General features: G+C 32.2%; 2 protein-coding genes and 1 long non-coding RNA gene across 3 annotated transcripts in view; 2 read left to right on the plus strand and 1 right to left on the minus strand.

The window, feature by feature from the left end:
* LOC114328978 (general transcription factor 3C polypeptide 1) overlaps nucleotides 1-1,910 on the plus strand; it is a 148,252-nt gene extending 146,342 nt beyond the window's left edge. Inside the window, exon 24 of the mRNA XM_050647879.1 lies at nucleotides 1,736-1,910. Within this exon, the coding sequence (XP_050503836.1) occupies nucleotides 1,736-1,830 (95 nt within the window). The 3' untranslated portion in view covers nucleotides 1,831-1,910. The remainder of the gene's footprint in view (nucleotides 1-1,735) is intronic.
* Nucleotides 1,840-26,040, minus strand: part of LOC114328969 (DNA replication licensing factor Mcm6) — a 33,409-nt gene continuing 9,208 nt past the window's right edge. The window contains exons 4-8 of the mRNA XM_028277968.2: nucleotides 25,185-25,614; nucleotides 19,896-20,697; nucleotides 14,827-15,059; nucleotides 6,195-6,331; nucleotides 1,840-5,531 (exon numbers count right to left, since the gene is read on the minus strand). Coding sequence (XP_028133769.1) covers nucleotides 5,424-5,531; nucleotides 6,195-6,331; nucleotides 14,827-15,059; nucleotides 19,896-20,697; nucleotides 25,185-25,614 — 1,710 coding nt within the window. The 3' untranslated portion in view covers nucleotides 1,840-5,423. The remainder of the gene's footprint in view (nucleotides 5,532-6,194; nucleotides 6,332-14,826; nucleotides 15,060-19,895; nucleotides 20,698-25,184; nucleotides 25,615-26,040) is intronic.
* Nucleotides 11,888-13,492, plus strand: LOC126882805 (uncharacterized). Its single transcript, XR_007697401.1, has 2 exons — nucleotides 11,888-12,771; nucleotides 13,199-13,492. It is a non-coding gene; the product is annotated as an uncharacterized LOC126882805 (long non-coding RNA).

Genomic DNA, 26,040 nt, shown 5'->3' on the forward strand with positions numbered 1-26,040 from the left:
CGAATCCGTGAATTTCGGGGCGCTTTGATTCGTAATCGAAGCCTAGACTCACTCGTCCAATTCCACATTATTTGTCATGTGGAAAAATAGGGTAACTGAACGTTTTACTGTTTGACAGTTGTTTTGAATATAATTAAATTATGTAGTTTAAATTTTGTGGAAGAAAATATTAAAATATAACAAAACAGTAAGAAAACAATATATTAGATGAAGATTGGTAGAACTTTTGTTGGTAATCAAATTAAGTATGTAAATCAAAGCATTACATACCTACTAGATAAATAAATCTACGCCAAAAAATCATAATTTAAAAATAACAATCGGACCTAATTTGGGATTTCTCTCTAAAATCCCCATTCTTGAGAAAATAAATGTATGTATTCCAACCTAATCCAAATGTATAATTACAATATGATTGTAATAAAAACTACTTACCAAATTAGAATGAGTTTTCCTTGTCCAAAATAGTCCAAAAGTCCAAAAATATAGTTATATGAAAACTATTTAAAAAGGCAGTATAACTATTAACTAACTTTGTTTCTTTTCCCACAAATTTCAAAACGCAACAACCATAAAAACTACTTACCAAATTAGAATGAGTTTTCCTTGTCCAAAATAGTCCAAAAATATAGCTATATGAAAACTATTTAAAAAGGCAGTATAACTATTAACTAACTTTGTTTCTTTTCCCACAAATTTCAAAACGCAACAACCATAAATAATCAAACTACGTACAGCTGTGTCACAGCCGCCATATTGAATAATTTTTGACATGTCATTTGAACATCCAATCAGAACAAAGTTATAATGCGCATTCGCCGGGATCATAGGTTTTAACATATAACAATTCACCCTCATATCGCCGGTAAAGTATAACTTCAAAAAATTTCAACACTTCATTTTTCCAAATTTTAATATTTTTCAAAAGTTCTAGTCGATAGTATAGGAAATAACTTATATTTCAATAATCACTTCGAAATTTTATGTTTCAGGATTTCTATTAGTCCCAATTCCTGTAGCAGTGGGGCCATGTTTTTATTTTCACGGTGCCAGAAGATTGCGCATAAATCGTTTAATTTTCATTATCTTTTTATGAAAATTGTTTTACATGTACTTCTTTTTATAATAAATGCTCATGCAAATTTTCAAAACAATTGGTACAGTACTTTTTATTTTAGAAATTCCCAAAAAAGTATATGAATTTCGTACTTTTACACTAGGATAGCCCCTTAAGCATATATTAAGTTTGATTTTATATTATTATTGTCCAGAGTTTATCCTCAGTTATATTTACAGATTCATTGTTAGATATTTAGTTTTATTTATATTTACTAAAAAGGGATAGTTCCCTGGGTTGGCTGTATATCATATAGTTAAATAAACTCTAACATCGAAGTAAAACAACTTCTGCGTAATAAGTATAATTTAATAAAATCCTAAAAAATCCCAATGGATTGTATAAAATATGTTCAGAACGAACGTTTTAGGACCTATCAGTCCATCATCAGTGAACCTAAATTTAACCTAACAACCTTATTTATATGTATTATTAGTCCTATTTCTTTTGTATTTAGGTCTAATAGCATTTCCTGCAATTCTTCTGTGGATTTTGCTATTAACAATAAGACGATAAGATATAGTACCCTATAATTTTTCTCTCAGTGCGAATGCTTGATGCTATTTAATGGATGGCACCATTTTAGTAGTAGTATTTGATGTAAAAAATGTGTTTTAGGGCCAGCTACATTTCTGGATAACATAGAAGATCTGATAATTCAGCCAAACAATGTTTCCATGACACGTCTTGGGTCGTTTTACAATGAAGAATGAACACAGCTGTAAATAGTATTCGTCTTTATTGTTTTGTACAGTATTTTATAATAAAAAATAAAACCTAACGTTAAATGAGATTGTCATTTTTAATACTAAGTGGTACAATATTTGCTGAATGCTTTAAATAAAACAAAAATGAAACAATTGTCAATATAATAAATTTTATGATAGAGGTTACTTTAAAATTATATAATTTTTCAACAGCTTACAAGGGTCCTTCATTGAGACACATTTGGAAACAATAACAAAAAGAGGAACTTAAGCTGTTAAAAACATGGCATTGGTACAAAAACATTGGTGATATGGCATATATGTTTATAAAAAATGTATGCCAATATTTTTTGAATGTGTCGATTTTTTCTAGAAATAGTTCATTCGAATTCCCCGAAACCAGTTTCTTTGAATAATTTTGGGCTTACCTGCTTTTGTAACAAAAGGTTTTAAGTAAACTGGTAAACAATTAACAATTCTAATATACAAGAAAAATAAAATATAAACATTTTTAGTTGGACGGGATTTTCAGAAATCAAAAGGAGCGCAAGTGTCGGTGAAGCTGTATGAATAAGTAGCTATATGAATTTTCGGAATTTACAGTAGGAAAAATGAAAGAATATAAAACACGCTGTATTTTCCTGTCACCGTGTCACACAAAAAATTGGCCAGCGCAAGTACATGTAATAATTATTATTACATGTACTTGCGCTGGGCAATTTTCTTTGTGACACGGTGACAGGAAAATACGGCATGTTTATAAGTTCGTTCATGGGTATTCTTTCATTTTTCCGACTGTACATTAGTTTCATTTATGATCTTCACGTCAAACAGTGTAAATGTGTGTATTGAGACAAATTTTAAAACTGTAAAACTGTGACAAATAATGTTTCGCCAAAGGTAGATTTCTAAAAAATATATAAGCTGTGAAAAATGGATAATAAATACAAATCTTATAACAGATATTTTGTATAACAGATATTTTGTAGAATTTACCAGTCTAAACAGATAAAATAAATATTTAACATTGAGAGTCTGCAATAAAAAAACATCAAAGAAATTAGACCTGCCTGGATACCGCGTACCAAAAAAAGTTGATTAACAGCACGCTGAAAATTTGTTAATAGCTTAACAGTGTCTACTCGCACGGTTATTAGACTTTATTACGGTTGTCTTGTCCGACGGTGGTGGGGAGACTTATATTTTTGACTTTACGTCACAAGAGTTTACATTCCCATATTTTTAAATGATTTTCGATCATTGAATGTGTGTTATTGTGTATATATGTGTATTATTTGTGTTATTATGAAATAATTAGACAAATAGTACACATTTTATCTTATACCGGGTGGTGAATCGTAAAAAGGGCCATAGGAAACTCAATGTAAGATTCTGAATTGTTGAATTCCTGCTTCCCTAATTATTTTACATCAAAAGTCATGAGAGAATACTTGTAGAGAATTAAAATCTGTATTAAAATCAAAAGTTAAAATTGTTCTACGATTTAAATGCATTCCAAAATTTTGAAAAATATGATGCATTTGCCACAATAGGTATGCGTGTAAAAGTAAGGCCACACGTTACTATTTAACTGACAGTGTTCACACCATTGACTGAATAAAAAAATCTTTATTATTAATCCTTTCTCCGCAACTGAGGGTATCTTATCAACTGTATTGTTTTTAAACAATAGATGATAAAATAAAAATATTGACAGTTCAAAAATGTGAACATTACTGCATTGTGTGTGGCCTAAGTTTGGGCTGAAAACTAAAATTTACATTTTACAAAATTTTGGAATATGTTTAATTACGTAGACCAATTTTAACAGTTATTTCCAATACAGATTTCAATCCTCTACAAATAGTTTCTAATGTCTTTTGATGTACAATAATTATTAGGGAAGCTGGAATTCAACAGTTCAGAATTTTACATTGAGTTAATGCAAAATTTTGACGCATGTCAAAATTCTCAATGTGTTTTAATGGACCGTGATAGTCGTGACGTCAAAACGTCAAAAAAAGTTTTCCAAACACGTTGTGTCTAGGTACACGCTAAAATGTACGCAAATAAAAAAGTTAAACTTCATCAAGCTAGTGACTATTTAGCGTGGGCAGTGACTGTATATTTTGATACACGCTATTTTGATATGTTTAGTGTTTGATAGAAAAATATTTGTTATGGCGTTTAATTCTACCTAACTTTTTTATTTGCGTACACGGTAGCGTATACCCTAGACACAACGTGTTTGGAAAAATTTTGACGTTTTGACGTCACACTATCAAAACCGCGTCCCACCATCAAATAATTTGATCAAACTGGTTTGAGCAAACTGAAAGTGACAGTTAGTGACGTCACATCCTGAGTGTTCATTGTGGATAATAAAGAAAAATTTTAATTTTAAATAAAGTACAAACAAGTTAGACAACTCAATACAAAAAATTTGATCAAACTAGACTGATAGTGAGAGCACAGATTTTTATGCAATTGTGACGTCACTTTGACGTACTTCCTCAAGTACGTCAAGTTTGCTCAAACTGTTTGATCAAATTATTTGATGGTGAGACGCGGCCTTCATGGTCTATTGTATTCATTTTTTTCGAATCCTGAGAAAACTAATAAATATTTTTGAAAAATTTAAACTCAGAATGAAAGATTACATTAGTACCGAGGGCTGAAAGTCCCTGAAAACTTCTATGTTTATTTTAATAAGTTACAGGGCTGAAAATAAAAGAGAAGTGTGATATTTAATTTCAAATATTTCATTTAATAGAATCTGCTTGTTTATTCTAAGGGGCTTCCCGCCCTCGGTAATAATGTAATCTTGCATCCTGCGTTTAAATTTTTCTAAAATACTTGGTTTTCTCAGGATTCGAAAAAAATCATATTACGATTCAAATGACAGTAAACTCTCGTGACGTAATCTCACCCTTAATGTTCATTGGTTAGTCGATTTAGGCAACCGTAGTAATGTCTAAGAACCGTGGTCTACTCGGACAAACTTTGATTAATAGGAACACTGGAACAGGGGAAGTTTTAATTGTGGAACAGGTTAAAAATTTGGAACGTCAGACTACGAAAACGTTCCATGTATTTTGTCGGACAGAACTTCCATTTGACTTTTTACCATTTCATTAAACTCTCATGCAAAAATCAGACTGGTGTTTATCACCAACTGGGCATTTTAATGAATGGAACACGAAGAACATGTCAAACGACAGGAATCATGTTGGTTAGTAATAGCAGTCTGATTTTTGCATGAGAGTTTAATGAAAGGGTAACAGATCAATTGGATGTACTGCCTGACAAAATACATGGGACGTTTTCGTAATGTTCGAACTGTTCCACAATTAAAACTTCCCTGTTCCAGCGTTCCCGTACATCAAAGTTTGTCCGACTAGACAACGTTAAGCTATTAACAAATTTTCAGCTTGCTATTAATCAAAATTTTTTTTGGTACGCGGGATCCAGGTCTAAATGCTTTTTTAATGCTCGATTTGTAACGTGACTCATTATGTACCCCTCCTACTTGCAATAGTAAATATTCTTACGAACTATAGCAACTATAAAAGATTTTTAAAACTTAATGTTAAAATTAACTACTGATCAATAACGTAATTTGGATGGACTACCAACATTGGATCTTCTTCTTCTTCTTGATCTGCTCCTTTGAGTCCAACGCGACTTAGAGGAATGATAATTTGATCCTAAAATATAAATGATATGGTCCTTTTCATGGGCATTTTTCAGTGCGTCACAAATGATAGAAAAAAAGGTAAGTCCGTGATAATAAACATTTAAAACATTTATTCTAACATGACATTTTAGTTAAATCTCACAGTTGTCACATTTTATTTGCAATTTGGCATAAAAACAAATCAATTGTGTTTACTGCATTTATAAAATGGTATTTTCTTTGGTTTGTATAGTCTTATAAATTGTAGATTATATTCGTAGATATATTATATAATTCGTAAATAATTTTTTATTCGACGATCGCGCCATCTATCGACAACTAGAATAAATGTTATAAATGTCTGTAATCACGGACGTGCCTTTTTTCTGTCAGATACAATTTAATGCGTTAGAAAGAAATCGAAAAACTGTGACGCACTGAAAGATGCCTATGAGAACAAGAATATATGTATTAATAGGTAATCAATATTACATTATTAGTCAAAACTGGTTAAAAACTAAATCTACTTTAAATTAGATAGTCGCAGAATATTTTGCAGTTAGTTTTAGTTCAAAACCAATATCCTAAATTTAAATTCGGAATCCAAAAAATCTCAAGATTTTCAATAACACCAGAAACATATTACTTATATCAAAACTGAATTAAATCTACAACTGAATGAACAAGAACTTACAATATACATTAGACGATCCAAAACTTTTTCGAACATATCTTTCTTTTCTATAAGTTCTTCTTCGTTTTCAATCTGATCTGCTACTTGGTTTAAGTACCACTCAACTACATCACTTCTATGAATGCCATCTTTGCCCTCTGTAAAAAATAGTATATTCACGATTTATTTTTAGTCTTTTCTAAAGGCGATTAAATATGTCATGCTGCAAAAATACATTGAACATACAGAATAAACCAAATAAGAACATACCGATGGTGAAAGTTCCCATCCTCCAATGTCAATTTTTGGATATTTTGTTTTGTTACCCTTAAATTAAAGAGAAATATGTATTTTGACTGTTTACAAGCTCGCATGTTGTTATTTCATATATATATATATATATATATATATATATATATATATATATATATATATATATATATACTCATTAACCGATAATACGAAGCCAAAAGTTCCATATTGCCCTATTAATATGAAGCCCGCATCGACAATACGAGGCCCGACTCCGGGCTTCCTAAAGATTAACGTGTATATGTTTGAGCCTAAACTGTACGCTGCACAACGCTATCAATAACACATTTTTTTTTGGGCTTCGAATTGTCAGGGAGTATCTCCAAACATACGCCATTTAGTTCATCGATTTGATGGGTAGGGGGCGTCTCGAACATTAGGTGTATATTTATATACACATTTAATATATTTACAGCGTATTCGAAGCCCGAGTTGATTCACATACAGTACGAGTCCCGTTGAATTGGCAACATTGCTTCAAAGTATTGGCGATTGTTTTTAATACTCGAGACACCTTGTGCGGATTTAATGAGCCAGCTTTCTAAATTGTAATGGTGTGTTTTATAGAAGTATATCAAAAATATATACCGGGTGCTGCATCTCATTACGCACCATAGGAATTACAATGCAAAAATAAAGAAATACATATTCCTGCTTCCCTAATTGTTTTAGCTAAAAGTCCATAAGACTTTTTTTGTAGCAAATTACTTTTTATATCAGATGGCATTCTCAAAAAACGAATTATTTTCGTCGTGGAGTGAAAATTGTCGAAAATATCTTCCCCTTTCCATCACCTATTTGAGTTATTAAGGAACAATCAACACCTTTTTTTTTTAATTTCAAAGATCTGTCATATTTGTTGGCACAAGATTATCGTCAATTTATCACAATAAAATAACTGCAAAATGATTTATTTATTTTAAATGATTTAATACTATAATAATACTAATACTTAATACACTAATCATAAAATTTAACATACAACACAGTTTTAATATTTAATTAAAGCAAGTGCTCGAATATTCCACCATTTTGAACTAAACAATACCCTAATCTATTGTAAAATTCTCTACGAACGTTAGCCAATATTCGAGGAGAAGTTTTTCTACATTCTTCGCATATACTATTTTTAAGTTCTTCTAGTGAATTTAACTTTTTTTCGGAATAAATCCTGGTTTTCAAATGCCCCCAAAAAAAATCGTTTGGGGCAAGATCTCCAGACCTAGGGGGCCTCTTAATTTGACAATTTGGTCCAATAATACAATCATTAAAACAATTGTTGAGAAATTCTTTTACAGTCTGGCTATTATGGGCAGGACATCCGTCCATTTGGAACCACACCTCGTGGTCTTCTCGGACAACCTCTGCCAAAGCAGGCAAAATGTCTTTATCTAATAACATTATAAAACGTTCTGCAGTTAGATTTTCCTCGTAGAAAAAGGGGCCAATTAAGTGATGACCTATTATTCCCAACCAGACTTTGTCTTCTTCGGGTACTGGGTGCGTGTTTCTAGAAAAAGCTGCGGTTTTTCAGTAGCCCATATCCTACAATTTTGTATATTGGGTTCATTGTTCAGAGTGAAAGTACATTCGTCCGTAAAACAGATATTTTTTAACTACGAAAGAAAACCTTCAGCAAGAGAGCGGCCAACAATATGTGCCATTTGCTTCAAAGACGTTATTACTCATTTTACCAGACACCTTTTCAGGCACCATCCAGATAATAAGGAAGTTCAGTTAATCAAATCTCTAAAGCCCAAAAGTAAGGAACGTATGGAACTTGTAGCTGCTTTAAGAAAACAAGGATATTTTATTCTACAAACAGAAAAAAATATTACACGCCCTGTTAAATCTTCAAAAAAACTAGATCCAAAATACTTTGTTTGTAGTCATTGTCTGGGACATTACACTAAAGAGTTTTTAAGCAAACACGTTAAAAGCTGTAAAAATAGGTCATCGTCAAACACAAAGAATTGTTTATCTGCTTCACAAACTTTTATGGCGATGGTTAATGTGAAAAACTCAACTTTTTTACAAAATGCTCGAATTAAAGACGAAGTATTCAGTATCATGCGTCCTGATGACAAAAGTGAAGCAGTAAAGAATGATACCCTAATCTGTATGTACAGCGAAACTCTTCTCTCAAAACATAAAAGAAAACAAATAATTAATGTTATTTCGAATAAAATGAGAGAGTTGGGCCGTTTACTTATTACATTAAAAAAATCATATGATATTAAAAATTTATTTGATGCCTTGAAACCAGAACTATTTAATTACCTAATACTTGCTACCAAAGAAATAAGTGGTTATAGTGTAGAGAGTAAAAGCTTCAAATCACCATCACTAGCGTTGCATACGGGATCCAACTTAAAAACGGTTTGTGATGTAGCATACAAACTAGTTCTAGAAAAAAAACGTCTTCCTGGTATAGAATGGATCGATCAGAAAATTAAAAAAATCGAAATTAAAGATCTAAGAAAGTTAATTGAGGGTCACTGGTGTAACGAACTGTCTAGTTTAGCTTTGAAAACCCTTAAAGAGAAACACTGGGAAAAGCCTTTGCAATTGCCACTAGCAAGTGATACAGGGTGTTTCATTGGGAAACGGAAATACTTTAATTGTAAATAGAGGTCACCGAGGCGGTTCTAGGTATACTACATTTTTTGCCCTACCGGCTTTTATAACCGAGTTACAGGGTGTTTTATCGATTTTGCCAATTTCTTTCCTAAGTAATAACTTTGGAACTACCCTGTATATTTTTTTGATATTTGGTACACATGTGTATCATCCAAAACCCAAACGACCGACAAACTAATCACAAGAAAAATCCAGGTCCGGATTAACAAAAAATTATAAAGTAATTGTGACCTTAAAACAACACCCTGTATATTGAAATTCTGAAAATCTGTTTGCATATTTGAAATGAGCACAAAAAACTAAGTCTAATTGTTCGCTTCCATTTTTCGGCCAGACAATTTTATGACTTTAATTTTAAAATTATATTGAATTTTTTAAGAACTCTGACATTAAAAAGAAGCTATTGTTAACTTTTAATTATAAATTATTAAAGCTATTGAATAAATACTCATTTTAAAATTAATCAATACTTATTTACCACATTGGAACGACCCTATTAATCACAAGAAAAATCCAGGTCCGGATTAACAAAAAAAAAAGTAAAGTAATTGTGATCTTGAAACAACACCCTGTATATTGAAATTTTCAAAATTTGTTTGCACATTTGAAAAGACCACAAAAATCTGAGTTTATCGGTTTGCTTTAATTTTTCGTGAAGGAAATTTAATGACTTTAATTTTGAAATTAAATATATTGATAATTTTAAGAACACTGAAATGAAAAAGCAGAGTTTTAAAGCACTTTTAACAATAAATTATTAAAGTTATTAAATAAATACCCATTTTAAAAATATTCAATAAGTATTTACGACATTCGAATGACCCACTTACAAATCACAACAAAAATCCAGGTCCGGATTACCAAAACAATATAAAGTAATTGTAACCTTGAAACAACACTCTGTATATTGAAATTTTCAAAATCCGTTTGCACATAGGTATGAAAAGAGCACAAAAAACTACGTTTAATCGTTAGCTTCAATTTTTTGGCCAGACAATTTAATGAATTTAATTTTGAAATTATGTCGAAATTTTTAAGAACTCTGGGAACTCATAATAAAAATTTCGATATAATTTCAAAAGTAATGTCATTAAATTGTCTGCACAAAAAATTAAAGCGGGACATTAAACTTAGTTTATCGTGCTCTCTTCAGGTGTGCAAACGTATTTTAAAAATTTCAATATACAGGGTGTTTTTTCAAGGTCAGATTTACTTTGTATTTTGTTGTTAATACGGACCTGGATTTTTCTGTGATTAGTAAGTAAGTCCTTCTAATGCTGTAAATAATAACTGATTATTTTTAAAATTAGTATTTATTCATTAACTTGAATGATTTATTAATAAAAGTGCTTTAAAAACCTGCTTATTAATTTCAGGGTTCTTGAAAATTTTAATATTTTTAATTTCAAAATTAAAGTTAATAAATATTTGCACAAAAAATCAAAGTGAATCTATAAACTCGGATTTTTGTGGTCCTTTCAAATGTGCAAACAATTTTTGAAAATGTCAATATACAGGGTGTTGTTTCAAGGTCAAAATTACTTTATGTTTTTTTGTTAATCCGGACCTGGATTTTTCTTGTGATTAATAATTGGGTCTTTCCAATGTGGTAAATAAATATTGATTCATTTTAAAATGAGTATTTATTCAATGAATTTAATAATTTATAATTAAAAGTTAATAATACCTGCTTCTTAATGTGGAGTTCTTAAAAAAATTCAATATAATTTCAAAATTAAAACCAAAAAATTGTCTGGCCGAAACATCGAAGCGAACTATTAGACTTAGTTTTTTGTGCTCTTTTCAAATATTCAAACAGATTTTTAAAATTTCAATATACAGAGTGTTGTTTTAAGGTCACAATAATTTTATAATTTTTTGTTAATACGGACCTGGATTTTTCTTGTGGTTAGTATGTCGGTCGTTTGGGTTTTATATTAGAGATATGTGTACCAAATATTAAAAAAATATACAGGGTGGTTCTAAAATTATGGCTTAGGAAAGAAATGAGCAAAATCGATAAAACACCCTGTAACTCGGATATAAAAGTCGGTAGGGCAAAAAATTTAGTATACCTAGAACCGCCTTGGTGACCTCTATTCATCATTAAAGTATTTCCGTTTCCCAATGAAACACCCTGTATAAAGCTTTTTAATGACTACTTAAATGCGCTATCAGCTGAATCGTTTAAACTACTTCAGGAAAATACCAATATTAGAAGTAATTATAAAAAATTGACAGAATGTATTTTGGCTAAGACGGTGATTTTTAACCGTAAAAGAGTAGGGGACGTGCAGTATTTAACAGTAGAAACCTACGGGAGGAACTACGATACACTTAATCAAGAAAGTTTTACAGAGGCACTCACTGAAGTTGAAAAGAATATATATAAAAATCATAGGCGTTTTGTAACTGGAGGTAAAGGCTCAAAACCTGTTCCAATTTTATTTTCATTCCAGACGCAAAAATACATTAGCCTTTTACTAAAAGTCAGACAAGAAACCAATGTTGTACCAGAAACCAATCCATATCTTTTTGCAAATCCTGATTCCGAAGATCGCTGGATGTCTGGCGCAAACACAATTAGAAAGATAGCTATTAATTGTGGAGCCAAACATCCAGAACTATTGACATCAACTAGATTTAGGAAACAAATTGCCACGACTCTGCAATTATTAGCCCTCGATGATGACGAAATGGAACAAATCGCCACTTTTATGGGACATACAAAGAAGACACATACCGAGTTTAACAGGTAATGTTAACTTTAAGAGTATGCATGCACTGTTAATTTTGGTTAGGATTTTTTTAAACTTTTTATGCTTGATATGATATATCATACATAATGTAATAGAATTAGCAACAATGGTTAAGTTTCGAAAAGTTTACTTTAAAGGTATCTCGTACACAAAATATTTCAAAAAGCTTTCTTTGAAAAATAGTTAAAACCGGGTTTTAATTGTTCCTTGTCCGAACTTAGCAAAACGCGTGTTGAGTCTAAATTTGTTTAATGAATAAACATTTCTTTTTAAAATTTACCAGCATATTTTCTTTCAGCCTTTCCGATATATTTGAATGCGATATATGAAAAATCGTTATTTCCCCTTTAATATTCGAAAATCGTTGTTAGAATGTATGCTTCATAAATCCGTATTTAAAATAAATTATTGTTCTATTAGACTCTCACTGTTTCCGATAAGGTAAATTCGATGGATACCTAAACCATGTATCTACATAGACATTTAAATCGTTTTAAAATTAATAAAATACTTTTAGACTACCGCAAGATATCTACCAGACTGCTAAAGTAGCCAAGATTCTTTTACTTATGGAAAAAGGCAAGGGAAATCGGTACCGAGAAAAAAAATGAAGTGAAATCAATATAGATGATAACGAATACTATAGCTCTGAATACGAAGGCGATGAAGAACCGATTATGCAGAAGGTGCTAAAGCGGGTTACAAGGGGAAAAAACCTGAAGACGAATTAGATACTGGAGATTCTGACAGATATGTGTATCAGTCAACGGAACGTGATCAACATAATGAAAACACATTATCAAGAAATTATTTTAAAAAGGCGACTAGGCCGTTTCACGAATCTAACGAAGAAAATAGTGAAGAACCACCAACAAAAAAAACTAAAGGTATGAATAAGTAAAAGTGTCTACGATCATCACAAAACAAAATTTTTTGATATTCCGCCATATTTTGTTTAAAGTTACGTTATCAATGAATAAATATAAAAGTAAAAAGATAAAAGAAAGAAAAAACGGGAATACCTAAGATTTTTCCCTACTTTTGTTTTTTCAAAATTACCACCGTTATTACCAGGTTAACATAGAAAATATTTTTGGCGGTTAGAAATTTTAATATTAAAATAAAACTTTAAATGAATATAGGTCATAACTTTTTAAACGACCACTTTACTTTTCTGCGCTTAAAATTTGGATTATTCCTGTGGATCCGTCCCTGGAAAAAATATGAAATAATAATATTAGATATTAAAATATTTAGTTAAAATATATTCATACGTGATTTTTTTGTATTTTTTTAACGTTTTGACGTTTTTAGAATCAACCACGAAATCCATCCAGAGATTCAGAGCCAAATGGTCAGATAATGAAAAACAAGTTTTACTTCAGTACTTTGAAAAACATATTGAAAAAAAAATTACCCCTCGGAAACATGAATGTGACGAACTACTGAAACTACATCCACACGTGTTCGAAAATAAGGACTGGGTCCGAATAAAAACATATGTGTATAATACATTCCTTGAAAGGAAGTGATTGCTTATTTTTATTTTTACTGAACCACATACTCGTAATAGATTATTTTTAGTTCCAATAAATTACTTTTAAATAATATATATTTTATTTTCAAAAATGTTTAAACCTAAACAAATCCGATTTTTGTACGAAAAGATCATTTTTAAATATGATCAGGTACGCAATATAAAATAGTGAAAGTTGAGAAATCTGACAACCCTGTCGGGCTTCATATAGTCTGGTAAATATAAACATTTTATACAATTGGCTTCGTATTGCCTTAAAATGTTTGGGCTTCGAAAGACCTAAACCATATATCTACTATTTGTGTATTAAAATAACTTACCCCTCAAAGGTTGCCTTTACTAACTTTAGAATTTCCTATATAACTACATAAAATACACTCCTCTATCGGGCGTATTAAGGGTGGGCTTCCGGTTGTCTGACTAATATAGTGGGCTTGGTATTAATAGAGTAATGTGTATATATATATATATATATATATATATATTAAATAAAGACATAGGAGCTGTAAATAGTAAAAATATATATTTCTGTTTAATTTAGGGCAGCAAAACAAAATAGCCAAAAATTGACATAGGAGGTTGAGAACTTTCACCATCGATACGCAGTTAATACAGTGTATCAGAACTACATTTGAAATAGTCGACCAATATAAAAGTTCGTCACACATAAATTATATCAACGTTAAGATCGGCATGCAATAACACTTTCAGCTCCGGGCAAGTATCAGATATTTGCCTTATGTGCCCATTTATACATTCATTGGAAAATTGTTGAAACTGAAAATTGAAGAGTTCTTCATCTGATAGGTCTATAACAAACTCTGGTTGCACAATTTGTGGATGAGTAAACTGTCTGAACGAAAATACCTCTAATATCTAACTCACACGTCTGAACACACAGGTTTTGTGGTACCATCAATATTTGTGAAAACATCAAGACATCTATTACCTCGAGTATCTATACGCCTATTGTAGGCTATCAACTGCACAAAATATTCTACAATTGCCTACAGCATCATCTACAACTGTAGGCAATTGTGTGCGCATATATTCCAGTGATAGGATTCTTAAATCCGGTCCTGATGCGCCGCTCGGGGCAAACCGGCAACGTGTTCGGCCGATCTACCGTAAGAAATACATTGCCCTATGCTACCTGCACTGCATTCTAACTGTGGCTTCTACTTTAGTGATGACATCAAGACTAAAAGGCAAATTAATTCTGTTTCAACAACAGAACCCATCAAAGGAACTAAAATTAGACAGGGAGACTCACATGTCATACAGTATTCAACCTCATATTGAATGGTGTGGTAAAACAATGAAAGCAATGAAAAAAAGAGGATGTCAGATGGAAAATACAATTAATTTGTTATGCAGATAACATAGTAAATCAAAATCAACTTACCTGCTTCCATTCTACTTTCTTCCCTTCTCATATGAATGATGATCATATTACTGATAGTTTTATATTCTTCAAAGCTTAAAAGCATCTTCTTTTTAGTTACAGTTGGAGTAGGTTCAGGAGTGTCTGTAGCCATTGTTTCACTATTTTCAACTTCTGGTGCAGCATCATCTTTTTCATCTCTTCCAAGTTCAATATCGGGCTGTTCAACTCTTATGATAGACTTGTTTAACAATCTGGAATATTTGACAAAACCAACAAATTGAAATTAAACAGATTAATGCATTTAAAAAACAGTAAAATATAAATAAAATAATTAGGATAAATGGATGCAAGTTCTGCAAAAACTTTTGTTCATTTAACTGGATGGCCCCTTTTTCTTGAGTTTTCAGTGAATAATAGATCCTCAATAAATTAATTTTCTCAAAGATTACCTAAATTATATATATCGTCTTATTAGAGGTAAAACTCACTAACTACACTTTTCAGAAAGTGGAGAAAAATCGTAAAGGTACAAATTGTTTTTTAAATTTACCTGACTTGAACATTGGAATTTTTTTAATGCAACTTTAAAAATAAATAAAAACAGATATTTTAAGCCATGTTTCGTCACAGGAACTATGATATAATTAATATTAGATCAATTTTTGTAGTTGATAAGTTTTTCCACGAACACAATTATTGGATATTGATATCCTATTAGAAGTAAAACTCACTAACTACACCTTGTACTTGATGAGTTTTTCCATGAACACAATTATTGGATATTGAGAAGTTAATGAATTTGTCTTCATAAAGTATCATGACGTTTGGATTCAAAATGAAAGAAATAGATAATGAATAAAATGTTAATAAACATAAATAAGTTTATACAAAGCGGTTTCCTCTATACAAAATCACATGCGATAGAAACAGAAGTAATGTTATTGTTGAAATATCAACATTCATTTTTAGGCATTTATGTTACCCTTTATGTAAGCTATCTGTTACAAAGAAATTTAAACTAATATTCCTTTAAGCAGTCGCCGAACAGATAATGCGCATAAATATAATATACAGTTTCAACAATAAAATATAACACACAGGTCCCCTGCTTATTCGCAAAATAGATTATGTTACACAATTTATGTAAGCTATCTGCTACAAAGAAATCATTTAAACTCATTTCTTGAATCAATCGCCGAATAGATAATGCATACAACTAAAAATAATACAGTTGTTTACTAATGTATTGTTTGAAAGATCACTAAGTACCGATTCGGCACTCCAGATTGCAAGGAAAAATTCACTAAGTGAAATAATAAGTCTTAATGAGTTTTACCCTGAAACCGAAATTCACAATAATGCACTTAGTGAATTATACCATAAATTATCTCAGAAATTAGAAGGGTTAGAGCCCCAGGTGACTTCTCTAGGGCTGGGCAGTACCATCTTGAGTTCAAATTGATGAAAATGTCAAAATCTCAAAAAAGTGCACTTAGTGAGTTTTACCTCTAATAGGACGATATATACAGTGCTTTTCAGATAAAACTATCCACCTTAAATAACTTTTAAACCACTGATTAAAAAAAACGCCAAATGATACTCGAAGGGGGAGACATTATGCCATATTTAAGCTTGCCGGGAAAGGCACCCTCTCACCCCACGTATCATCCCTTAATTTTTTTTAAATTACTTCCACCTTTTTGTTTGATATTTGGATTTTCCTCTTTGTACTGATTTCAAAAATGTATAACACATGATGCTTAAAATGATTAGTTTATGAGAAAAATAAATACAAACGCAAGAAAACTGGATTGAATAAAAATTATTTTTATAACAATTTTATAACATTTAGAATAAACATTTCACTACCAAAAATTTTAACAATAATAATTATTCATTTCAAAAGTCATTTTGAATAATTATTGTTAAAATGTTTAGTAGTGAAATGTTCATTATAAATGTTTGTCCGTAATAAAATTGTTAAAATTTTTTTTCAGTCCAGTTTTCTTGCTTTTGTATTAATTTTTCTCAAAAATTAATCACTTTAACCAGGGAGCAGTCGCGCCGTTAGAAAAAATCTAACATTTTATCCTTTTCCGTGATAACTTGATGAAACATTTTACAACGTAACTTTCCACTCGTAAGTGCCTCGATGAAGATTGTAGTAATGCGAAGGATTTTTTTTTAATTATTTTATTTATTTTTTTCTGGAATTTATGGCTTTGGTGAGAACCAATTAGCTTTAAATTGTTAGAAATAGATATTTTTAATATAACAAGTAAATAGAGAAGAGTTCTAGAAATTTGTTTTAAATTCGTATTGTTAGATTTATCTCCACACGCAACTGCTTACGTGACAGAAGTGAGCGCGACTGCTCCCGGGTTAAGCATTATGTGTTATACATATTTGAAATCAGTACAAAGAGGAGAATCCAAGTATAAAATAAAAAATGGTGGAAGTAATTTAAAGAAAATTAAGGGATGATACAGGGGGTGAAAGGGTGCCTTTCCCGGCAAGCTTAAATATGGCATAATGCCTACCCCTTTGACGTGTTTTTGCATTTTTTCTAAAAATCAGTGGTTCAAAAGTTATTTAAAGTGGATAGTTTTATCTGAAGAGCACTGTATTAAATTTTCACAATCTGCTTCTATCTAAGGTATCTTCTATCATCATCCAAGTTCCTCTTGCTCATAACCTTTTTTTTATATAAATCGCATAGGAATAGAAACAAAAAATACATAAAAAGAGAACAGTTCGGTTTGAGAAAGAACATAAAGGTCTGGTATGAACATGTAAATCAAATGAATGATGAGAGGCCCCCAAACAATATCTGCAATGGTAACCTGAACATACGAAGTGAGCTAACCACAAAGTGATAAGCACAAACAACTTCATATGACCTATACAGAATAGGAAGTCACATGTGAGTTCTCTTCTGCTTAGAGATGGTACAGAATAGCATTTTTCGGTAATAGGTTAGAACCGAACCTATTCCAAACAAATACCTATTCCAGAAACCTAATGCGAGTTTCTGATTCCGAGGTGAAAAGACGATATATCGATCATCCTAGCTTGTTCCTAGTTGTGCCACTATTGTCTTGCGCTGCATCAAATTCAAACGATCAAACTAGTGGGTACCTATAATTTTGTATTTATAATCTAGAGGATGTATTTAATTTCATTTTTAAATATATTTATATATTTTACCATGTTTTTTCTACAATTCGTAAATCTATATAACAACTATTAAAACAAATTTTTCTTACATGTAATTATGGGTTTTTAAATTACCTAAAGTCGAGGTTTATTCAGAATTCGTTTATGCAAATGGAAAATGAAGACACTAAGTTATTACAGAAGATAGGATCGATTAGATTATAGTCATATAAAGAGTCAAAATTTTAACAGTTTTAAATGACAACTATACCCGCCATAAATTAGAAATCTGTTACAGCCGTATAGACCTGAAATTCTTTTGAACCCATCACATTAAACAGATGTGAGATGTTGGAATCAAAACAGACGCCGCCGATTCGTTTCTCTATGGTATTACCTATTCCGAGAGATCAGTTTAAGTTTCATTTCAAATCTCTTGCCCGGTCGTTCCGGAAAGTGTACTCAACTACGGCCGACGCTGGAATCGAAACCGATGCCGTCAAAGTTTTGTCACTTGTAATACGTGGAATAGTCGATTGAAACATATTCCGACGTACCCGCTCCAGTTCCATCATGCCATCCCTAATCGAAACGAACGTAACTGATGCGTTCCATTTGGCTTACTACGGTGGCTCTTTCGATGTCTAAATGGCTGTGCTAAAACCTATTCCGAGCGAGAATCCAGTTCGAGTTTATTGTAAATTGCGGATTGCGGTCGATGCGGCGCCGTTGGAATCGAAACCGCTGCATGCCGTCGACTTTTTGTCACTGGTGCGTGGAATAGACGATTGGAACCTATTCCGTGGTACCTGCTCCAGTTCCATCATGCCATCTCTATCGGTTCTGCTTATTTCTTTCCCGTCTTCCCAACTAGCTTTTGGTACTCCTCATTTATTACTTTATATTCACAATTTATAGAAGTGTACAGGTTAAAACATCTTCTTTCAATGACGTTCCCGTCATTATATTCTTAAACCATGGTTCTGGCCATTAAACAACAATACTGGCCCTTTAGAGACAGTTAACTTCGAGATCACTGGATGCATGTTCTAGTCCAAAGTATTAGTTTTATTTATGTATACATATGTCCTATCTACCAACTTATATGTTTTGTTTTCTATACTCGTCATTGCACTTTTAAACCATGGCCCTACATATACAACGATACGCCCTTCAGAGACAGCTTTCTTCGAGACCCTATACTGAAAACTATACCGTTTAATTTGAGGACCGCGGTAGTGCGCTTCGAAGTTACTTTCGCCAAGAAATTTCCCTGGCGCGCTGCTGGAAGAGGGGGTGAGTTTAGTTGGTAGGCGTTCAAACTAACCTCAGCAATATTCAAACATTATAGCTCGGACGAATCCAACAGTATCTGGGTTATCTTCCCAGATCTCTTTAGAAGATTCTCACCTCAGAAAAAAAAAAGGTTAAAACATCTAGAAAAGGCATTGGGATGGAACATATTAAAAAAAATCAAACAAGCACTACAAAAAAAGGGGTAAATTGCAATATCTACCAATAATGAAGGCCCAAATCATGAAATCAAGTCAATCTTTAAACTAACCAAGATGATACAATAAAGTATAGGATAAGCGAAAGATCAAAGAGAATTGTCATCCATGGATGGGGGATTCAGAGGGGTTATTTATATGTAAAAACACTGCACCTCTAGTTGTAAAGAGGATAGAAAGCTAGTACCGCTACTACAGTGCCTTTCATATTGCTTGTCCCAGTTGCAGTTGAAATGTCATGAAGAATCTCGGGCCATGGATTATAAACTCTGAAAATAATTTATTTGCTTCTTTTATGAGTATATTATTATATGAACATAACTTTAAAAGTATAAAAGATAGTTTTAACTGTTAGAAACCTTTTTAATAAGGTGAATAATGATTATTACAGATTTATGCTAAAATATTCACTATACTGACCTGTATGCCTCACGAACATGTTTTGTTTGAACTTCATCTGAGATATCCATTCTTGCCATAGCTTCCGAAAGTCGAATCATACTTTCTAATTGCCTTACAGTGATGCGCCATGTGGATTTACCAGTACTTGAACTATCTCTTAGTCTTAAACGATTATAATAATGAACTAACAAATCTCCAGCCTCTTTGTTGATAATGGGCTTAAATTTCCTGGCAAAACTTATGTACTGCAAAACTTCTTGTTTAGTGTATACTCTTTCAACACTTTCTTCTATATTACAATGTAAATCAACAATCTTTCTAGCAATAGCATAATCTATAACTTCATTGCATTCATCGACAAGAATAAAGAACAAGTCAAACCTAGACATAATAGGAGCTGACAGGTTTATGTTTTGTTGTAAAGATTTCGCACGATCATAACGCCCTCCTACAGGGTTAGCTGCCGCCAATATTGAAGTTCTCGCATTAAGTGTTGCTCTAACACCTGCCTTGGCGATAGAAATCGTCTGCTGTTCCATAGCTTCGTGAATAGCAACCTGATCTCTTAAATCCATTTTGTCAAATTCGTCTATACAACAAACTCCATTATCTGCCAACATAAGGGCTCCAGCTTCTATAACAAAATCTGAAGATTCTTCATCTTTTACGACAGCTGCTGTTAAACCTGCTGCAGTGGAAGCTTTGCCTGAGGTGTATACTGCTCTAGGAGAGAATTCAGAGACTTGTTTCAGGAACTGGCTCTTTGCTGTACTTGGGTCACCCACTATGCAACAGTTGATATCTCCTCTTAAAGAAGTACCTTGAAAAAAAGAATTTTATATATTTCACACATTTCAAACATGTCAAATTATGCTATATACAGGGTGTCCAGAAACTCTCCTGACAAACGAAGACCGGAGATTCCTCAGAAAATTTTAAGACAATTTATCCCAATTTACCTTTTTTTTGGATTGAGGTGGAATGCTCTTAGAAGACTAGGGAAGGTGTCCCTAGTACTGTTGGACTCGGACAGGAGAGGAGAAAACGCTAGGGCCCACAGACCAGAATATGGTCCATGCGTCCCACGTGCCCCCCATAACTAGCCGCCTACCAACTAAAACCACCCCTTCTTCCGACCCGGAATATCCCTGGACGTGTTCTTTAGAGAACGATACATTGGGATATTCCGCGTTGTCTAGGATGTAGGTTAGAAATATGTGTATCTATTCATTTGCCTAAGAGCGGCAGGAATAGGTGGAGGTTCTCTTCCTGGACTGGGAAGTGGGCTACGCATCTATCGGGGAGCGATGAGGCTTAGGTGGATCAAAGATCAAGATTAGGTCCTTAACTAGGATCGAAAGCGATAAAATTAGTCCTTTACTAGGATCGAAAAAACGAGGTCATGTGGGCGAGGAGGCGACCCTAGACATTAGAGTCGTATGTTCTGTAGCATACTTATTTTATATATCAGTGTGCCAAGTCTTGTATATACACCTATTTTGATTATAGACTGCACCAGTTCAACTCGCGCGCCTCCATTTCTTGAAAGCGCACAAAACATAATTGGCACAGTCGGCGATTTTAATTTAAGGGAGAGTAAATACGAAATATCGGTGTGCCCGGTAGACATTTGTGCTCCTCTATTTCGCTATTCTAAAAGAGATACTTATGTATAAATACAGATGACTTTTCACTTGCCGCTTATTTTTATTATTATAATTTTTTTTACGAGGATGGTGAGAAACCCCCCTCATCCATTTTGTTCTGCGCGGTCGAGTATCGCCCTTTCTTTAATTATCTTAGTTACAACGTCAATTATGTATTCGTAGCTGTTTCTATTTTCCAACACGAGGTTCAATATGTTGTCCGGACCTAGATCCCCGAATCAGTTTCTGAGCCTCGCCTGCCCGCGAGCGAAGATGCTGCACCGAAAAACGCAGTGCTCCGCGTCCTCCCTCACGTGACAGGCCAGGCACAGGTCATAGTTAGCCTTCCGATGCGGTGTGTGAACGCTCGGAATGAAACATGTCCTGTTAGAAATTGTGTAAAATAAAAGCTCCTCTTGAAATTGCAAGCGAACCATGACCCCACATTCGGGATTAATCTCTTCTATCCCAATTCACCTAGTCCAAAAATGTTTGCTAAGGAAGCTAGAGCTTTTTGAAGATGGCGCCTTGTAATTAGTATTCTTTTTAAATACCTCCAGAACGCTTCTATTTAGAAAAACGAAAACTGGTATGTCTATTTACCTTCCAGAGATAAATCGATTGCATCAATTGCGAATTTCTAGTACCGGTCATAGGCGTCCATTTTGGGTAGGGCAACAGTTATTTTATCGCATACCTTTTTGCCCTTAACTGTTTATTGAAGTGACTGGACTGGCACTGGATTATTAAATTATGAGGTATTCTAGTAATAAAAGATACCGTTTTCCAGAAAAATCAATTTGAAAATTTTTCGTTTTTAGAATTTGAAAAACATTTAAAAAAAAACAGTGTATTTTACCGACTTAAAGCAAGAGCACCTTTAGGTACTAGAATACCTCACAATTTAATAACCTAGTGTCAAAACTGCTTAAAAATGAAAGACAAAAAAGTTATGCGATAAAATAACTGTTGATCTACCCAAAAGGGATCCTATGATCAGTACTTGAAAATCGCAATTAACCTTTAACTACACGCGCTGGCGTATTTTGTACGCCAGATATAGGAATTCTACTGCAAATATATTTAAAAATTTAATTTTTGACCTTATTTATCTCTCTAACCTATCACTGGAATGTGCTTTACAATTTGGTTTTAGTTTCGTTATAATCGGCATTCTGGGAATATCGTAATTTACAGTTTATTATTTGTTGTTTCGGGTGGTGGACAATATAAGCCACGATTATATTAATATAAGTAGTAATATAAGTGCATATTTCAATTGTTTTTTAGTCATTATGGCACAAAATATATTTTTCTTTATAAACAATACTTTTTCTAGTGTAAAAAATTACATTAAAAAAAATTTTTTATTAGTAATTTTATTTATCATGGAATCCAGTTATTCCATGATTCCAGTTATAAATCCCAATTGGCTCACTGAGGAGGAACTCCAAGTATTCACTGATGCCGAATAAGGTTTATAACAAACAACTAAGTGTATTTTTTCAAAAAAAAAATAAACAAATCCGCTGTTTTTAAGGGTATTTTCTTGTGGCGTATAAAGTACGCCACGTGTGTAGTTATGTTCCAACTTGATGCGCGGGTAGTTAAAGGTTAATGAAATCGATTCATCTCTGGAAGATAAAGTTTTCGTTTTTCTAAATAGTTTTTTTTTTTGAAAATTTTTTTCAAACTCAAAAAACGAAAAATTTTTAATTCAACCTTTTCTAGAAAATGGTGTATTCTACTAACTTAAAGCAAGGGTACCTTTTGGTACTACAATACAGAGCGTTACTACACAGTCGACACAGCCAACCATTAGTGTAATATGAAGTCTATTTGTCTCGTAACGCAGCCAATGTGTTAAAACTTAGACAAAAAACTTGTGCGATAAAGTAACCATTGCCATACCGAAAACTGACGCCTATGACAAGTACTAGAAATTTGCAATTAAGGCCATCGGTACATAATTCGCAAATATTTTACGGCTATCCCTACTTTTTCTGTCTTTACACGGCAAATTACGTGTATAGTCGGTTCGCTAAACTCAGACGCAACTGGCTAGATATTTTAGTCGATATTTTTTTTGTTTTTTGCCAATTTTGCAAAAATTGGCAAAATTACTAAATATTTAGTGATTATTAACTATTTAAAAATTATTTTTTGTCAATTTTGCTAAAATTGACAAAATTACCGACTAAAATATCTAGAAAGTTGCGTCTGAGTTTAGCGAACAGACTATAGTAAAATTCACACTGGTATGGATACGTAAACATTACTAGAATGTCATTCTACTTGAAAATGTCATCATTAACTTAAACGAGATGGCTTTTGAATGTTCTTGGATAACTGTTATTTGTATAATTGCAAATTATTAATTCAGTTAATAAATGTGATAATTTTTTCACTAACTATGTAGTTAGTGATTGTAATAATTTATATGTACAACAAAAACTAATACTCGATCGAGAAAAGAGGAAAAGTGATTTTTTAATAATACATAATTAAATTTCAATAATATTGTTACTATAGAACGCTTACAATTTTGAACATCTTTAACAACAAAATACTTGGATCACAGAATATATTATCCTGATGTATTCTCTGCTTGGAGCTTCCACAAATAATACACAATAAATAACTTTTATTAAGTTCACGTCTTAAATCAATTATTTATCAAATACACTATATATCAATATTATTTAATCAACAACTCAAAATATTCCTGATGCCATGTCAAATATTTAAAATTGTCACTGATTGTCACTGTCTGACTGACAATATGCTGACAATATTCTATTCAACTGAGTGCATTGTAAGACAAAGATAGATTTGGAAAATATTACCACGGACATTGTGTTCATTTTTTTCGAATCCTGAAAAAAACAATAAATATTTTTGAAAAATTTAAAACGCAGAATGAAAGACTAAATTATTACCGAGGGCCGAAAGTCCATTAGAATAAATAAAAAGTTTATTTTGAATGAGATATTTGAAATTAAAAATCACACTAAATTTTCTCTTAGTTGTTCACCCCTGTAACTTATCAAAATAAACATTATATAAGTTTTCAGGGACTTTCGGCCCTCGCTAATAACGTAATCTTTCATTCTACGTTTAAATTTTTCAAGAATACTTATTAGTTTTCTCAGGATTCGAAAAAAATGAATCCCCATTTGAATAGCATTGCAGCCGAAAATACGTACCCATCCCCTTAATGGAATCAATTTATTTCTGGAAGATAAATAGGCGTACCAGTTTTCGTTTTTCTATATAGAAGCGTTCTGGAGATATTACAAAAAAACTAATTACAAGACGCCATCTTTAAAGAGCTTTAGCTCTCTTAGGAAGCATATTCAGAATAGGTGAATTGGGTTGAATTGTCTGAAAATTATCTGAGGAATCTTCTGTCTTTGTTTGTCAGAGGAGTTTATGGACACCCTGTATATACAGAACATATAATTTGTATCTAACTAGAGAATCACTGAGTTCAGGAAACAGTAAATACAACAATATGCAGTAGTAAAAATATATACAGAACAATTTTAAAATTTTAATTTTAATTACATATTTTTTAAATTTTATAATTTTGTATTTCATTTAAAATGGGCATTTGCTCATAGTCAAATAAATAAATATAATTTGTATACATCAATATTACCTTCTACTGTAGTTTTCGATACTCCTCCAAACAACATCAACAAAATCCCCTTCTTAACTTCCTCATTACCATGTATACTTGGAAATAGACTGTTGATCATATTCACATACAAGTTTTTGTCATGAGACATTTCATACATATGCGCCCATTCTCCTTCAGTCATCTGTTGCTTCATTATTTCTGGAGTAATTTCTCCTAATGGCATGTCAATTCCTCCGAATTTGGGAATAGTTGGTTGCACACTGCAAGCTAAAAATGCCATGCGATAATGTAGATCACGGACTCCAAGTGCCTTGAGTCCCCTAACACCTTCAGATTCCTCAGGCCTTCTATTTTTGGAACGTGATTGTGTTTGACCTCCAGGGAGAGCAAAAGCTCCAACATCAGGTACTACAATTAGTGTTCCAGTGAAGTCATATCGATCTCCAGCCTTTAAAGTAAATTGTATTTTACAGTTATTTCTTGTAATTATTAATACTATAAATAATATAGACGGTTGTATTGCGTTTCAGTTTAAGTCTCTTACTATTTATTCTCTTACACATGTTTCTGGGTCTACCCGTCATCAGAGAGACTTGTAAGAAGACTGAACTGAATCAAAACGCACCAGCTGGTTGGCAATTATGGTAGAATAATATACCAAAGTATGCATTTAGCAACCGCTGATGATCATATTACTGTTAAAGTACTATCTCTAAGTATAATAATTTTATTATTCCTAATTAATTATTGTTGGTACAGTATAAATACAGTTGCAAGTCATTATCTATGTCACAGACCTAAGTTAACATTGGTGCCAAATTACAAAAAAATTCAAAATTAATTTTAAATCAAATATGTATGTATATCAGATAAT

The sequence above is a fragment of the Diabrotica virgifera genome, chromosome 3 (assembly GCF_917563875.1).
Source record: "Diabrotica virgifera virgifera chromosome 3, PGI_DIABVI_V3a".
NCBI classification, from domain to species: Eukaryota; Metazoa; Arthropoda; class Insecta; order Coleoptera; family Chrysomelidae; genus Diabrotica; species Diabrotica virgifera.